This window comes from Pithys albifrons, chromosome 1 (assembly GCF_047495875.1).
Source record: "Pithys albifrons albifrons isolate INPA30051 chromosome 1, PitAlb_v1, whole genome shotgun sequence".
In the NCBI taxonomy this organism is placed as follows: Eukaryota; Metazoa; Chordata; class Aves; order Passeriformes; family Thamnophilidae; genus Pithys; species Pithys albifrons.
Window position 1 is genome coordinate 68,319,519 of NC_092458.1, and position 17,582 is coordinate 68,337,100.

General features: G+C 34.8%; 1 protein-coding gene across 3 annotated transcripts in view; it reads right to left on the reverse strand.

Moving 5' to 3' along the window:
- Window positions 1-17,582, reverse strand: part of SGCG (sarcoglycan gamma) — a 125,568-nt gene that overhangs the window by 79,379 nt on the left and 28,607 nt on the right. The window contains exon 2 of one of the 3 annotated variants that reach the window (XM_071553955.1): window positions 9,174-9,261. In XM_071553955.1, the coding sequence (XP_071410056.1) occupies window positions 9,174-9,197 (24 nt within the window). In that variant the 5' untranslated portion in view covers window positions 9,198-9,261. Of the gene's footprint in view, window positions 1-7,269; window positions 7,361-9,173; window positions 9,262-17,582 lie in introns of those variants that run through there. The other 2 variants (XM_071553966.1, XM_071553975.1) reach the window with 2 other exon arrangements.

A 17,582-nucleotide genomic window follows, 5' to 3' on the forward strand; every position in this document is an offset into this window, starting at 1 on the left:
TAGAGATGAAGACTAATCCTCATGTCCTCCCTCCCTAATTCAAGTGATCAATCACACATACACTTTAAAAAGTATGGAATAATTTGACCTTGCATCTAGAAAGTAACAACTGTACATTTTTTGACAAGTCACTTGTAACTATACTATAAATTCAAAATTCACTTTCCTTTTCAGTAGCAAGGAAGCAAAATGCTTTTCTATGTATGCTGTGTCTCATTACATACTTTAAACTTCTGGCCTTTTTGGATGAATTTTAAATGTCAATGACTACAAATTGATGTGGTTCTGTTGCATTATGGTTCTGGTCATAACTTTATTACTCATTTTTTCTGCTACAGGAGAAAACTCAGTTAATTTAAAAGTGTATTAGACACATAAGAAAACCACTAGAAGACATGCACTACAGAAGCCTTTTTTGGTGATGTTGACTTCAACTGTTTAGGCAACCTACAGTTTTTTCAGCAACTGTCCCAAAGAAATAATGCAATGTGAAAAACACAGAAGATGAAGAACAGGAAAAATGGATGAATACTGCTTTTGATCAGTGTAACACTTCTTGGACTAAAACCTATACAAAAGACAGCTAATCTTTCAGTTAGCTGTAAAAACAAATGAAGCACAAACAAAACCTGAAGTACCTGTTAAGTATGTATGCATTCCACGATAAACTAATAGCAAAATCTCTTATTTGACATAACATATTTACATCTTGTATCTCAAAGTAGAAATTTTCATACAAGTATTTAATTGAAAAAGGAAATCAGTAGATATTACTAAAATCCTCTTTTCAATTAAAGTTGATTTATTGATGTAAATCAAATAGCGTAATCTGAAATGCAGGATTTATTTTTGGCATATTTCTTCATTTCTAAGATTCTAATTTGAGCAACTGGAAAACAATTCCTAGCACATTACCTTCTCCAGAAATTATGCCTGTAGTTTCTAAAGTTATTCTTTAGGCATACACAGGAAAACACATTCACAGAGCACAAGTATAACTTGCTTTTTTAAATTCCTCACACAGATCCTCAAATTTAGACAGTGGTGCCTGACATCAATCAGTTTTTGTAGCCTGAGATGTTATCAGAGAATCAACCCAGAACATTTAAAAAAAAAAAAGGAATACCGTAATAGGACAGGTTAACAACAATATCAGTATGTTATTTGCTATCTATGAATCCACTGCAGTATTATTTTCAATTTTGACCATAAATAATGAGCAACAGAGTAGCTCCAGAGCTTTTAAATTTTTAACCAAAGCTTGTGAAAATAAATTAAAGGTGTTAGGAAGAATTCTCTGAATTGTTTCTTATGGGCCCAAAGAAAACTGCAGCTCATGTTGAAGCACTGCTTCTGATATGCAGTTATGAAAAATTCTTTGTGTCTTTTGTGCATGCTCAGATCACTTACTACATGCACTGTACGATGGATTAGGGCCCTATTTCAAGAGACAACTTTCTCCACTGTATAGGGATCACTAATCCTGAAACCCGCTCTAGTGTCTAACAAAGCCTTTACTTGGACAAGCAAGCGTCACAACAGCATGAATAAGAGGTTCCACATATGTTTCAAAACATCCTGACCTCATATGTTTGACAGATGAGCTCCACACGCAGGTAGCAAGGCATTAATATTTTCATTAAAGCCCTCTGATAATTGCCTTTACAATAAATTAATATATGACTAATCCCAGAACACTGGTGGTGACTTCTCAAGCAAAGATTTCTCCAGGAAGAGAAAGAGCTGCAAATTAGGCTTTCCTAAACTCAAATGTGGGAGAAGTATCCAAGTTTCTAGTCACAAAATAAAGACAAATGGTGCTAGATCCTAGTTTCTAGAGGTTCACCTAGCCCAGGTTTGCAGGTGATTTGGACTGTACTCTACCATCCAGGCAACTAAACTCTACTTCGGATAGGTTTTGATTCCTTACTTGGCAGTCAAAGAACAATCTCAGACACTTTTCTGGGAGGTAATCACATCAGGAAAGCTTTAGCTTGATATAAGGACAACTGAGTTTTTTTGTTAGCTTCTAGTGTACAAAAGCAAAGAATGTCCTCAAGATTTTAGAATCTATTATTTCAGTTTAAAGCAAGTGCTGGATAAATTCAGCTGAAATTTCAAATAAGCTACCACAATGCTGAAATCTATTTAGATAAGGGAAAATTGTCTTGTAAGTGTTCTAATTTCTTTTTAGCTGTAAATAAACAAAACACAAAATCAGATATGCAAAAAAGTGTCCACAGTATAATTTAAATACAGTGAAATAAATACTGTGACTAGACATACGGGGATAAGAGAAAAAGATTGAGTAGAGAGTACATTCAGGAAACAAAATGTGAGGTGCATTAGTGAAGACTGTAAAATATAGGGAGAATGTACCCAGGGGATGCTGAAGAAAGTAAAAATTTTTTGAATGCTATGTTTGAATTTTTTCCTGTGTTAAAGCTATATGTTATCAGGTACCTGAGGATTCCTGATACAGGAAGACAGTCATATTAATATTCTTAATTTAAATAGCATTTTAGATATTTTTAATAAGGTGATATGGCTTTTTCTTCCATAACCATGACTAAAATCAAGTAAAACAAATCACCAAGCATGAATCACAACACTATTATTTCAAGAGATGTTTAAAACTAAAAGCAAAATTAATAAAATCTAAGAATATTTTTTTTAAAAAAGCAAGTACTCTTCAGATCATGAAAGTTGTTACTAAGAGAATTTCAATGAAATAAACGATTCAGAAAGACGGAGGGATACTCAGATAAATGCAGTGGTCTCATTGAATGTAGCTTACACACAGTTTCTTCTCTGTTATGACAATACATTAATAGTCTTATACAACTTTGTGAATATAGGAACTTCATTTCTGTTTTTGGAAGCATTATCTTCACACATGCATTGAACAAGATTATTAAATGACATTAAATGACTCATGAAACAATACAGAATGAAATACACTATGTTGTAATGCACCTCTGTGTTTAAGCAAGATAACAGTTTCTCAGTATTTCCATTAATTGGAAAATACCTTCCATAACTGAAAGTAGAATGCTATAGGGAAGAAAAGTGTTTGGGTTAAAAGAAAAATCCCTTACTATACCAAACAGTAGGGCTGAAAATTAGACAAGTTCTTTGGTGTATAGGCCCTTGAAGAGTCTATTTGAGGATTTGAGACTAGAAAAATAGCCTGAAAACAGCATGGGCAGCATAGGACTCCCATTTCCTGTCTTGGTTTTGATGCCCATCCTACAAATATTTTGGCTCTGCCTCCATAGAATTCTATGCCACATCCATTGATACCACATAAAACTTGGTTCTGGGTACAGTCTGGGTAAACTTTCAATGCTTCTGCCCTCAAATACGACTGTCTTTCTGTAGAACCAGAATATATGCTTGAAGTCTTGGGGTATAATAAATACAAAGGCACCATGTGTACTAGGATACTGTTACATGACTGTTGAAGGAACTAAACTTGATAGTGGCTTCTCTGCCTCATCCATGCTGACTTTTGGGATTGTTTACCATGCTCACTCTCCTGCTTGGCACTCAGGCCAAACCCAAATTAAACTCTTCTTCCTTCACATATTGAAATCTGTCTTATAATTTTATTATCCCTACTGTGAAAACTTTCACTCAGCAATCAGTAACTACAGCCAGACTCCCAACTATCCTTCTATGACTTTTCAGCTCATAGGGAGCGCTAATATTAAAATAACACTCACTGCCACTTTTTTGGCTTTAAGCTCTGAATCTGGCTATTTCCTTCCTTGTATTTCCAAGTAAAACTCAAGTAAAATATTAATAATTCTCATTGATTTACAGGAATTTTATGTGGTTAGAGAATACTGCTAGCTACCAATCTCCCATATTTATTAAACTGTGATGCCCTCCTCCTCCTCCATGAAATCTGAAACATTGCAGATTGGATCAGATTAATCAGAGGATTAATCAAGACCAGAAGGTAAATAATAATAATAATAACAATAAAGGGAATAGTCTGGAAAATATGAACAAAATTCTGAGAATCCTAGGAAAAAAATTAGGCTGCAACGGGCCTCTGATGATCATCGGTTCCAGTTCCAATCTGAACTGGAACAGGCCTTTGGATGGAGCTTTCTATCTCCAGCTTTGCTAATGCAGCCTAGTCTGTGGTTAGGGTCCATTACCACAGTTGTGGTCTGCTGACTCAGTTTCATCCCAGAGCATTTATTTTTTAAAAGACTCTTCCATTTTATTCTACTTGCAGCAGTCTGGAGTCACCAGAACATGTCTTTTATTTAATTATTACTGTCCTGCACTTCAAACTCCTTTTCCTCAAAACTGAGGGAATGGGGTGCAGTGGAACTTTGAACACAAGTCTCCTTCCATTAGCAGTCATCTCCGACAGAGGCTTCATATTTCTCACAGACGGGTCTAACAGCTTGAAAATTCAAAGTAGGACCTACATGAAACTTTAACATGAAACAGAGGCTGTTGTACTCTATACACAGTCAGCCTTCCTGGAAAGCCACTGGTATCCAGAACTAATAAGGCAATGATGCAAAATGTCTGTACAAAATTCATTATCTGCCACTTGGCACTATGAGAAAAGGTAAGGTGAAGCAGAGGTACTTAGACTTCTGTTCCTCAGAGCGCTGACAACACAGCAAATAAACAAGGAGCAACTGAAGAGTTTTAAGTCATTGCTACAAGATAATTCCACCTCTACATCCCATTATTGATGATACATAAATGTGACTCTTACAGTGACTGTACATATGTACACAAACATATGCCTTATTGAAAACTGTACCTTTTAGGGCTAATACCAGAATTATCCAACACTCCAGCACATACCACACTCCATTTAAAAAAACAATAGGCACTTTAGTTTATATTTCTTTTCACAATCTTATACAAACTCAGTGCTTCATCCATCACAGAAACATAACCAACCATGGCATGAAACGCAGCAGCTGTTTAACAGTTTTTGGCAGATATACAGAAAGGTTCAATGAGAAGACTAGCACAGGTAGCCAAATTAGGATGAATTAAATAGTGAGAATATTATTACCCGAGCTGAAAATTTGACCAGGATATTGAATTAGCCTGTCAACCAAACTGCCGTGATGCTTTTATCCTGGTTTAATAAATTATAAAGTGACCAAACCCTATGTCAACATCTAAATCATCTGTCTCCCATTCACTTTCTTTCCTCCTTCAACAGCTTTTGAGTCCCTTGGCCAATTTAAATCAAACTCAACAGAGAAGTAGAGGTCTCAAGTATGATTTTTCGATAAACATTCTGTAAATAAGACAACAGAGAAATTGGAAACCATTTATGTCTCCATTGAGGAACTACAATGGGCTAGAAAATCTTATTAGATATCAGAAAGACTGTACAAGAGACTTTGTAAATGTCTCTGTCACAAAACTCCCTCAGTTAGTGCTCATTAAACATGTAAGACAATCGACTCTGACAACAAAGTCCACAGGAAATCCAGCTTACCTAATTCCAAGACATGAAAATAGTGAAAAACTTTAAGAAGTCAGGACCTGGGATTTGTATCTCATGTAAAAGGCATTACTTTTCACAGGAAGGAATAAATCTCAAAAAGCTATTCAAGCAAGAAGATCTTTGTACATCCAACTTTCTGTGCCTTTTGATAGAGGCTTGGTACACCATAGTCATTTTTTCTTTCAACTGTTCCTTCAAAACTATTTTCCTTACCTTAAAACATACATTTTGTGTGAGTATTCTCAACACTAAGTACAACTGCACACATCCGTATAATTACAAACCTATTACAGTAAGTATAAGTTTTGTATCTTTCTATTGTTACTAAAGCCTTATGACTATGAATAAAACTCAAAATATAATGTGCTTTAAACCACTGAGTTTTCAACTGCATGCTATTAGCAAAAGTATACAGGTTTGAAGAAGAGATTTTAAATGGCTCCCTCTAATGCTGGGCTTAATTTAGATAATTTTATTTTTAATTTAACTCACTGCTGTGGTTCTCACCCTTTGGTGTTATCCTAGGACCATTTTTTTCATTATATAAAGGAAAGGAGGTCTCTATATAATAGCACATTTGTTTAGAAAACAAATAGACATTCATCTCAGCCAAAGTCGCATCATTTTGTGACTGCATTACAACAAAAACTTCCAAAATCTTTATTGACAGCAAAGTTTCAGAACTCTATGGCACAAAGTTAAACAGTTCACTCAAACAGATTATTCATTTGGAAGTGGCTATGCAGGCGAGAATTCATCTCTCCAAACACAGATAACATCAGCCATACGTACCCAGGCCCCCTCCACAGGAAATGGAGATAGACAGTTCTCGGACATAATTCACCTCTTTCTCAAGCAGGAGGAGATTTAAGACAGATATGGTAAAAACACCCATATGTCTATAAAAGGAAACTAGTTGACTGGTGTTGATGCAGTAAAATCACATTCATACTCTTTGGCAATATCCTCTTTTAGGAACTTATGTGCTTATTCTAATGATTAAGTATGCAGTGCAAGCACCTATTGGTGGCAAGGCACCAAGTATCATCCAATAAATCATTTGATAATGAGTCAGTAATCCACTGATACCCAGTTTGTAATTTTCTTTCAGGCAGTGAAATTATTCAAGAGAAAATGTATTTGAATTCAAGGAGATTACAAACTTGTAAAAGGACTTCTGTTTACATGTAATTATATGCCTTATATTAATTCAAGTATGCTTCACAGAAGTTGGAACTGATTTTGGTTAACAATTCCTCAGGTGGAATGTTATTATCACACTAGCAAGCCAAAAAGAAGTATTCAGTAGAACCACGAATCCATTCTTGACTAAATTTAACTTTCAGTATGTGATAATAAACAGAAAAATTCATAGCTATAAACATCATGGGTTAACTACTGCAAATGATATAAGTACAGTAACATGATGCTGTAGAAGTTTTATAAAGTACTGAGAGTTAGCTTCTTAATATTATATGAGTGGAGGTTTAAACTATGCAACTTAATACTGGATTTAACTGTAAAAACAAGTATAACTAAATTATCAGATCCTAAAATAATTGTAATTAAAAATGAACACATAATTTAGGCTGTAAAATAAATCCTTAAATAAGGAGAAAATCAGTCTGAGATGTTGCGCAGAGAATCAGTCGGGAGAGAAGCTCAATACAAGCATGTAACAAGTAAAGAACAAACAAAAACCAACTCAATTATTAACATGCTAATATTTTCATACAGATATAAAATAAACTTAAAAAATTGTTACTTACCCTGGGGATTTGAAAAAATGTGGTCTTCTGAATAAACTACAATCAGTCTCTTTCCAAGAGAGAATTGTCTAACTTTTTCACTACTTTCAATTCTGGAGTGGAAGATATTTTAGGCCTGGCCAAATATCACTGGAAGAAAATTCGTTCACATGTTTGGCTGTGTTTTGCATTCCATCCTGTTGCTCTGGCACAAAGATGTAGCTAATTATAATCTGTGACATAAGCAGCTATTTCTACTGCTAAAATGGTTGTGTACTGACTCCAGAAATGAGCTGCCCCACTGTAAGACATAACCAATCCGTAACATGCACTGAAACGGCTCAACCTGTCTCATAATGCCAACTGCTTTGTTAAATCTGAGAATAGGCAGTACTTCATAGAATCTGCAGGTAAAAACTATTATCAAAGTTTGCTTCTAAGAGAACACAATCCAAAATTAGAAACAAAAAAGACTTCTGCTTTCTTCTCTGAATCCATATGTAACTTTCACAATTTTAACAGTCAAGTTTTTGAAATTTTTTCATTTTATTGCTAACATTATTCTAGCTATAATTTAAACTGGCTGGTATATAAAAGTCCCTTTTAAAAAAGGAAATACATATATTATATTGTACCTATAATAGCACATATAAATTTTATACAAGAACTACACTAAAAATTACCAATCTTTAAAAAAGTTAAGTCTGTCTTGGTATCTAAGACAGATACATATAAACACTAAGAGCTATATATACAGAAAACAGTTCATATATTACATATTTCAGGACAAATTTATAGAAATTATGAGACATCTTTTTTCAGTACTATTTAATCTTTGAGTTCTCATATGCAGAAACAAGAATTCCAGCCCAGCAATGTTTACATTAGACTGACTACGTAACACTAACCAACAGACTTTCTGTTCAATCGACAATATTTTAGAATCTGTGCTGGTAGCTGTCCACAATTTAAAAGCATTAAAACATACATTTCTAAGATTTACAGAATAAAAGCTTTGTGCCATTTAAAGCATTGCAATCATCATCCATGTGTTTAGACTATTTCATTTCTAAATGCACAGTTTCCCTTTATTCCAGCCACGCACTCCCACTGTTATCATACTTTAGAAGACGAAGCTCCTATCACACACTTAACAGCTGCAGATCATAAATTTAGGACTCACACAAATTCAGCTGATCACAGGCTTACAAGATAGTTTTCTCCCTTTATGAATTCGGTAGCCATTAATCCTTTATCAGATTCTGTTTACATATACAAATGGAAAAAAAATGTTTCTATACAAAGGAATTAATTCACTGGTATCTGACAAAAAAGACAAATATTTTTCATAACAGAATATTTAATAATAGCATTAAAACCGCTTTTATATTTAATCTTGGGGATTTATGAAAGACAAAGTGTGAGGAAAGCATTTGCATGTTGTGTTAACACGAAAGCTTTTATTTAATTGAAATTCCTTGTAAGTATTAGAGGAAGAAATCTATAAATGACAGATAGTCTTGAAAGGTTCATTATTGAGTCATTATTTAAGTGATTGGGTATTCATATCTAGGGATTTCCTGCAAAATCTTTTGCTCATTCTTGGAGAAAATCAGAGAATCAGATAAAACTGGATACATGACCCTCAAAAAAAGCAACATCTTTAACTGCACTTTAACATGATCCCTTTTGGTATATTTGTAATTATTTGATTTCTGAACTTTTAAAAAAAGATTGACTAACAGGGTCCAGCTACAGAAAGATTAGATTGTATCACCCAGTAACATTCTTTATGGACAGAACTTTGTTTTATTTTCCACATATGATGACTCTTCTTGGTCTAGATTCATGATATCCTTTGTCTTGCTCTTCTACCTAATTTCTGTAAAATAAAAATTCTAAAAATGAAAAGAACAAATAAATACCTCAGGGTCTTCTGAAGTTCTCATGAAATAGTACTGAACTGAGAGCAATGGTCAGTGAGTTCTGTATCATCTGAAGGCAGCTGTCTTCCTGTTTAAATGCAAAGAATGGAAAGAGAAGGAAAAATGTTTCATGAGTATGGAGAAAGAGCAAGAGATACTCCCGAATTGCCCTCTTGACTACTTTAACTGACATCTTACAAGTGATAGACCAAAATTCACCAAGCTTAAAATTGTGGAACACAAATGAAACACTAGACTCCCCAACAACCATTTGGACTGCAAATGTTCATGACAGCAAAATTTACAGTGAATGAAAAATGAACACTAGTCAAAAATCTATGTGCAAAATAGTAACAAATATTTCTGTTGCAACCATAAAATTAGAATGCATTTGTATAATGAGCAGGAACTTCAGTTATGGGGTTACATTGCATTTGTACAACAACCAAATCTTTGTCTCACGCTTCACAGTTCAAGAATGCTGATGTCCCACTCCTAAGCAAAAACTTCCCTTCCAATGGGATTTTGAAAGACAATGACTGACAACTTAGTCCTGTAAAGGTAACTAAACAAATATATCTATCTTCCACATTGTCAGTCCACTCATACCAGCACTTGACTAACTAGAAGTACTTGCAAACTTACACCATCAAAAAAAAAAAAAAACAAAAACCAAACAATGTGAAAAGATATGTAAATTATGGTTTGAATATTCTGCCATTTTAATCCATTCAATTTTTTTCCTCTAATTTTATTGACAAAAGTTCTGTGTATACCCACAAGATTTCAAGAACATCTGCTTATTCCTCAAAGTACAAGACAACACAATGGTGAAAAAGACACTATCAGGTATCAGTTTAATTAGTTCATGTAACTTAAAAAGGAAATGTCCAGTCAGATACTTTTAAGTCTATGACATGTTTAAAGAGTGTGATAGGATTAGGTAGTCAAAGGGTACTTATGAAACAGGAATGTTGTAGCCTGAATGGGAAACAGAATTTTTCTGAAATACTGTGATTATGTGGTAAACAGCAAAAATAGCTAAAATTAGGTAGTACAGATCTGTAACTCCAGGTGATATCGAGGCCTTTTTCGATGTAAATGATTCCATGAAACAGAAGTTTTGCTATATGAAATATTACAAGATACCTTGCTAAAGGCTCAGAAGGCAGGTAGTGTAGCAAAAGCAAATTTACATAAAAGATAAAATGGCACATACTTTGGGAAAAAAGTATGAATGCAAACCCAAACACTAATAAAATTCTCAACCAACTAAAGTGAAGGATGATTTTATTAGTGGTCAGAAAATATAAGAAGTTTATTATTTACTGGACATCTTTGGACTTCCAAGAACAGAGGGAAAATGTCCAAGTCTCCTTGATTCTTGTTCTTGTGCATTTTAGTTACTTTCGACTTGAAATGATGCAACAGAAAAATCACCTTTTCAAAAACTATTTTTCCGGTTCTCCTCATTTCCCACTGCTGTTAGAGGATCCAATATGATATGATTTCCAAATCAAGACCTTTTGGAAACAATTTTTTTGTGTTTCCCTCCAAAGAATTTGAGTTGGCCATGTTTGATGTGCTTTTTTATATGTAAGGGATAGGACAACTGGCCGTTTATTGATAGACTGAGACCTTGCCTCTTCCTAAGAATAGGGCTACAGTGAATATTTTGAAGGGGAAACAACCTTCTAAATGTGAACAAAACAGTGAGACAGAAGAGGATTTTATTTTTTCCATATAAATAGAAAGAAACATTTGAAAGTTATTCTTGCACCTATTAAAGCTATAAAAATACAATTGTTTTAAACAGTTACTAAGTGGAAAATACTCCAGTAGGAACCTTCTGAAATGTAAACACGTGATGCACAAATATAAGGCCTTAAGGGCCATCCGTTTAGACTGTTTCATTACGTGGTATCCATAAAAGGAGGTTCAAAACAGCTTTGAAACTCAGAATATTTATGTTTTGCATAAGAATGAACAAGAATAAACTAAAAGAGAAAAATCTGAAAATTACTATGCAACATGAAAATGAAAGAACTTATTCATAATTATCCAACTGCTCTGCATGCCAGTGCACAGCAGGTCCTTCTGTCTGGTTTCTGGGAACTTGTTCTCTCTGTGAGCATGAACAGCTGGTTGTGGGTCTATTGCCTGATCATCCCATCAGTATTTAAATTTCTGCTTCAGTTGTTAGCACTCTGTTCGTTGCTGCCACACCCCTCTTTATCCCTTTGCCACATTCTGTCAGCTGGACTTTTCTCCCCAGTACACTCAGTGGCTCCAGGACAGGAATCTTTTTCACTTACTGTTCACCAGCTCAACTCAATCTCTTCTCAAATTAACATAGACACAGAATTAATTTATATAAAACAGATTTAAACTGGCACAGAGGGCTAGTTAAGGTTTTACTGGGGGGAATGTGTTAAATGGTATCTTCTGCTTGAATTGCATCATCACACAATCTGGTTAAAAATTATTTATTTTCTGCAGATTTAATTCTGCATGAACCTTAGATGAGATTAAGTAGAGAAGCAACAAGTGAAAGGCTGCATGTGTACTCTGTGCTCACCACTGTAGTCTGCAAAGACGAGCCTGACAGGTGCCCTGGAATAGAGGTAAGATGGGATAAACTACTTTTCTAAGAGAAAACAAGCAAGGTCAGTTTGTCGACCCTTTTGACGGGTCCAGTTGAGGCAGAAACTAATTTGGAGTCTACAGTTTGTACAAACTGGAAGACACAATGGAGGGGCCTTGCTACACTACTACATCAAAAGCAGAAAATGTTGCCTAAGTAAGTATCAGGAAGAAAAGGACTCCACCAAACATTAAATGCCCAACCAAATTTGGAATGATTTTGTCTTGTGTATAATTCAAGCATTCTCCTAAGCATGGATTTCAAACACTGTTGGCTTGAGGAAGTTAATTGATAGCTTTTCTTCAGGAAGAAAACCAGAAATGTATGCTTTGGTTTATATGAAACATTCTCATATTCTGGACAGGAAAGTGGAGCAAAGCACTTTCACAATTTTGTGAATTGGGATTTTTATTTTAGGATATGATTCACTGTGCACCAACTCCCAACTCCATTTGGAAGCAGTCTGTGACAGGCAGAATAGTGTATTTACAATTCTATTCTGTACAGTATGTCACATCACTTCTATAGAAGATGTCAATAGCATTGACAATGAACAGAGAACCGTTTCATGTTCTTTGGTCATAACATTTGCTCTTACATCATCTGACCTTTACAAAAAAAAAGTAACCCCTCAAATGCGTTAAACATCCACAGTGGGATAGTCTAATCTGCCTTGGGATATCTGAACTTTGAGGCCTTCAACTGGAACACAGAGCTGTCACCCAGCATAGGTGGCTGTACAAAACAGAAAACTGAATGACTGCCTCCATGGTAGAACAGATTTAATAGGTCTTGGAAGCACTGTACTCATATTCTAATATTCCATGCAGGTTAGTACAGATACAAGCCCTAAAGAATACGACAGTTTACCACTCTCTTTTGCTTTCTTCCTATTTATCTTCTTTCATTTTTATGCTTCCTTCCCTATTCACTGACAGAGCAGAAATACCGGTGATCAAGAGATATAAAAGCCTGCTATTTTATCATTAAATGTTATTTTTCAGGAACATAGTATATATTTAATTCTAAGATAATAAAGCAGGTGTATCTAATCTGCATTTGAAACAAAAGCACATAAAAGCATCTAAACCTTTGTGTAAATCCAGTTATTCAGTGTCTACTCCATTAGAAGAGTTTTTTCATTCAATAACACCATGCACCTTTCTAGGAAGAAAAAAAAAAGAAAGAGTTAAGGTACAAAAGAAAAATGTTTCCTGTTTCAAAAGATTTCAAAGAATCAAAGTGTAAATATGAAAATTACTGTGCTCTGGCCAGGACACTATAACAGGAACCATGGTACCAGAGCTCATGCCCTGAAACACTCAATGCCCGGAATTTAGTGGACTATAATTTTATATTTGGAGCAACTGATAATTAAATTATTTCCATAAAAGGAACCTGCATTAGTTTAATTTTCTTAAAACTTTAGTAATCAATAATAGTGATAAAAAGATGAAACACTAGTTAAATATTTAAGAAAAAAGATACAGTATTAATAGTGGTTCTTCCCTGTTAAACAAGTGGAAAAAGTTATTGTGAGATGGTCATGCTACAGACCAGCTTGTATGCTCAAAGAGGGAGAATAAGTAAGACTGGCTGTTTATCTACTATAAATAAATGAATACATACTTAATAATTTACTATGAGACCTAAAGAGACCTTTTTTATTTTGAAAGCTGACCTTGTACAACAAAAGATCAGAAGTACTTAAAAAAAAAAAAGCAAATTGAAAAGCTAAAAAACTAGAAGAAAGTAAATAAAAATAAAAAGGACTTAACCCAACTATACCTTTTAGCTTAAATGCAAAGCATGGTCATTTACCTAATTAAATCTTGATCGAAGTGAAATGAGTATGTTAGCATAAATCAGTGAGAGAGCAAAACAAGAATATAACAAAGCTATGTCCTAAATTTTATCTAGTCAAAAAGATGTAATTTTTTTCATTTTATGTGATTTCTTCTGTTCATATACTCTGATGAATATTCAGTGTAAAAGGGGATCAGGCAATATGAAGGCTTCAGCTATGTAAGGAAGTTACATGAGTTTACACGATCTATGTCTGAACAATCCTCTTATATTTACACATATAAAACAGAACTTTAAAATGGATCTGCTTAAAATTTTCCTTTAGAGTGAGCTCCTCAGAGTAAATCAGATTACACTATAATTGTTTTCAGTTTTTTTTCAAATAGAGAGCTTGGGAGCAGACAGTTAAGATAGAATATAAATAGAAGAAAGCTTATGAACATGTGATTTCCTGTCCATTTTTCTTAGCTCAAAGAACCCTTTCTTCCAGACCTGATGACTGTCCCCTCAATAATTTTATGAGTTGCAGAAAGCTCTGAAGTTCCCTCCAGAATCCAAGAGGTTTCCATTTTATCACCTGTGAAATGTGAATTGCAGCTCTGTGGCATTTGCCCTTTCTTCTCTTGACAGTTCCTCTGGAGCTGCAGGCTCCTAGACCCTCATTGTGTTTCTTTCTGCTTTTTTACTGCTTGGTGAATTTGGGGTTTCTGAAAATGTCTTTTTTTAGAGTAATTTTAAGTGTCCCTAAGGAATGACAATCTTGTCTGCCTCTTTCTAAGGTCTTACCTGATGCAGTCACTCTTATAAATAGAACACATCAACTAAGAACAAAAAGCTCCCTAGGTTAGGCCATACCCACCTGTGTGTACATGAGCATCATATGCAGTAGGATGAATTAGCCAATGGACAAAAGGATATGCTTCTCTTCAACAATTTGCACAGTATACACCACATTATTACCAAATTACGTGTTTCACTTCAACATTTTCACTGTTACTGAATGAATTAATGTCTTGCAGACAGTGTAGTAAAAGCTTTTATCCAATACTGATTATCTCCTGTGTTGTTTTGGGGGTTTTTTTGTAGCCAAGAAAAAGCCGTCTTCCCAGAGTGTTTTACTTATCCTTTAAAACAATGCTATAAAACACTGAATGATTAATGATTTTTCCTTTTATAAGTTGTCATTGCAAAACTGTTATGAAATATATTACTCCTGATTTTGCAGGACATCAACATCATATCAAACTACAACGTATGACTCACTAAAAGAAGGCCAGGGAAAAAAAGCCTCAGCATTTTAAAATGCCAGAAATGGGGTGGAGGGTGAGAAAAGCCACGATAGTATGCATTTTTAGCACTATAGAATAGAGCAGCCTAAACCACAACTACATTAGCTATTACTCTGGAAACTAGACGTATATAGCATTTTGTAGTGTTTCCATTTTTGACTCTGGAACTGACTCCAAGTCCCTCACTTTTAAATTGCTAATCATCAGTTCAGACCTGTACCATACAGTACAGAGTCAGCCCAGCAAAACAGTGCAACAAAAATAATTCCTCACCTTGAAGGCCTGGGCACCCTTTGGTTAAGAAAACACAATTACATTAAAACATATAATTTAATTGGTCATTTCCCAAGACCATTCACTCCATGAAGAATCTGTGCTGAACCATTCTTGCAAAACTGAAGTACTTAATCCAGAGTAATTTTTCTGGACCAAGATTGTCCTCAGCAGGCAGACAATGAAAGCTCAGCATTTAGCTGAGATCCCAGGAGCTTTTATCTCTTACATTCCGGGAAGACTAAAAAGAAGGCAAATGGAAAGGAAGCAGAAAAAGGACAAGCAATTTTTCTCACTGACCACCATAATGAAATAGCAATTTGTGCTCCTACTTTCTGTGGTAAAAAACAGCCTTTAAAGATCAATGGTAGAAGTGTACAGAAAATAATTCTAAAAATCTGGTTTAAAGTCCCAAACTTGTATTGAAGCAGAGCCTTAGTACCAAAGGTTAAGTCACAGTTCTTGATCCATAACATTTCTTTTCACAGCAAAGATGGCAAAAATAACAATTATTAATGTTGTTAATATACCCCAACAACCTGTTGGCCCTACTGAGATTTTAGCTTTGCCAAAATGCGAGCAGAAAAATTGGAAACATGAGAAGTGAATTAAAATAGGAACTTGCCATCTGGCATAAGGAAGCAATTTTAAGTGTAGTTCTTTTAATATAGAAGAAACCATAATCAACCAGGGAACAGACCATAAGCTATTTCTTGTTTGATTGAAATGTGTAAATTAACTATGGGAATAGTGTAATTATCTATTATTTTGAAGGGTTATCCTCGAGGCTGAGCTATAAGCAACCTCAGCAAGCAGAGTAACCATAGTAAAAGTGTTGACTTAAAATTAAAATATATAAACTGACAAATTTTGGCAGCCTGTAAGAATGCGACATTCAACTTTACTAAGAAAAGTTAGAATACACTTGCAAAATAAATAGTTGAGTTAGTCAATACAAGAAAAAGTACACCTAGCATTCTTTCTGGAGAGCTATCTGAAGAAATGTTTATTGTACTTTGGCATCCTATTCTGACAGTCTATTTTGAAAAAAAATAAAGAAAAGCCAAGTATGGAAATGCACGACAAAATGCAGCAGGCTGTATGCAGCTGCTCTCATTGTGCAAAACAGGAGGCAATTAGTTTGATTTTAGTAAGAAACATTAACAACAAATACAACTTTCTCCTTTAGTGAACTTGTGATTCATAATAGTTTCATAATTACTACTCAAAGTAATTGACTAGTAGTCAATATGTTCCTTTTAGTCATAACCAGAAGTTATGGTTAAAAGTCTTTTTCCTTCCTATTTAGTCAAAACATTTTACTTAACATCTTTACTCCTCACACTTAATTGGCTTTGCATCAGCTGAAGTGGTAACAGCTGCATCCTACTTGGTATGATCATCTCATTTACTGTCTGGATTGCTACACAGCCTAAGCAGGCTGCCTCATTTCTAGCTGTGCAGTCAAAACACCCAGGCCAACCACTGTTAGAAAATGGTTGCAGGGCTAAACACAAAGCCAAGGCACAGATCAGTCCCTCCAACAGGAAAAGAAATTCATAATTTCATTGACCATTCCCTAAGATAAAAGTGTCTGACAGCCTCTGACCCATTCTGTTATTGTTCACTGATCCAACAGTTAAGTACCAAAATTACTCTAAAAGTGTCTTGTTCCAGTCAGCTACTGTATAAAACCTAAGGGACCCTTTAACGCTCATATAATTACCTGCATACCCAGTTTAACCATGACCTACAACTACTTGTACTGTTTGTAGCATGTTCTGAGGAAGTATCCTTGCTATTTCCTGGAACATTGATTGGAAGAGGCTTCAAAGGATGACAAGTAACAGTGCCAAGCCCTCAGATCTGCAGAACGTGCACATATCTTTGGGGGTCTTTCTCTTTAATTGTTATTGTTATAGACTTTAACTGATTTTTATCTGCCTCACAAGAACCTTTGGTCTTGGCAAAACCATCAGTACCAGACCGCTTAATTTTTATATTCTCAAACAAGCTCTAGCAGACACTTAATGTACATCTCTTTCCTGATTATCTGTGCTTGAATTTTAAGCTTTCTCGTAAGTCAAGGACATACTCACTTCCTATCAATAGCAAGTAGTTCTTATTTCTTATACAATTTAATATTTCTTGGCTGTCTTCTACATAATGGCCTCAAAAGAAGAAAAAAAAATAATGAAGCTGTATTTTAAAAACAGACATATAGTCCAACACATACCTGGGTGCATGTGAAAATACGTATAGATATGTCCTAAAATTCCCTCACAGAACTCTACTCCTTTGCACAGGACTAGGCAAACAGAAAAGATTAGGTTTTGTTTGTTGGATACTTGCATTCTCCTTTAATTTTTAAGACTGAATCAAGGAGGAATTGGCACT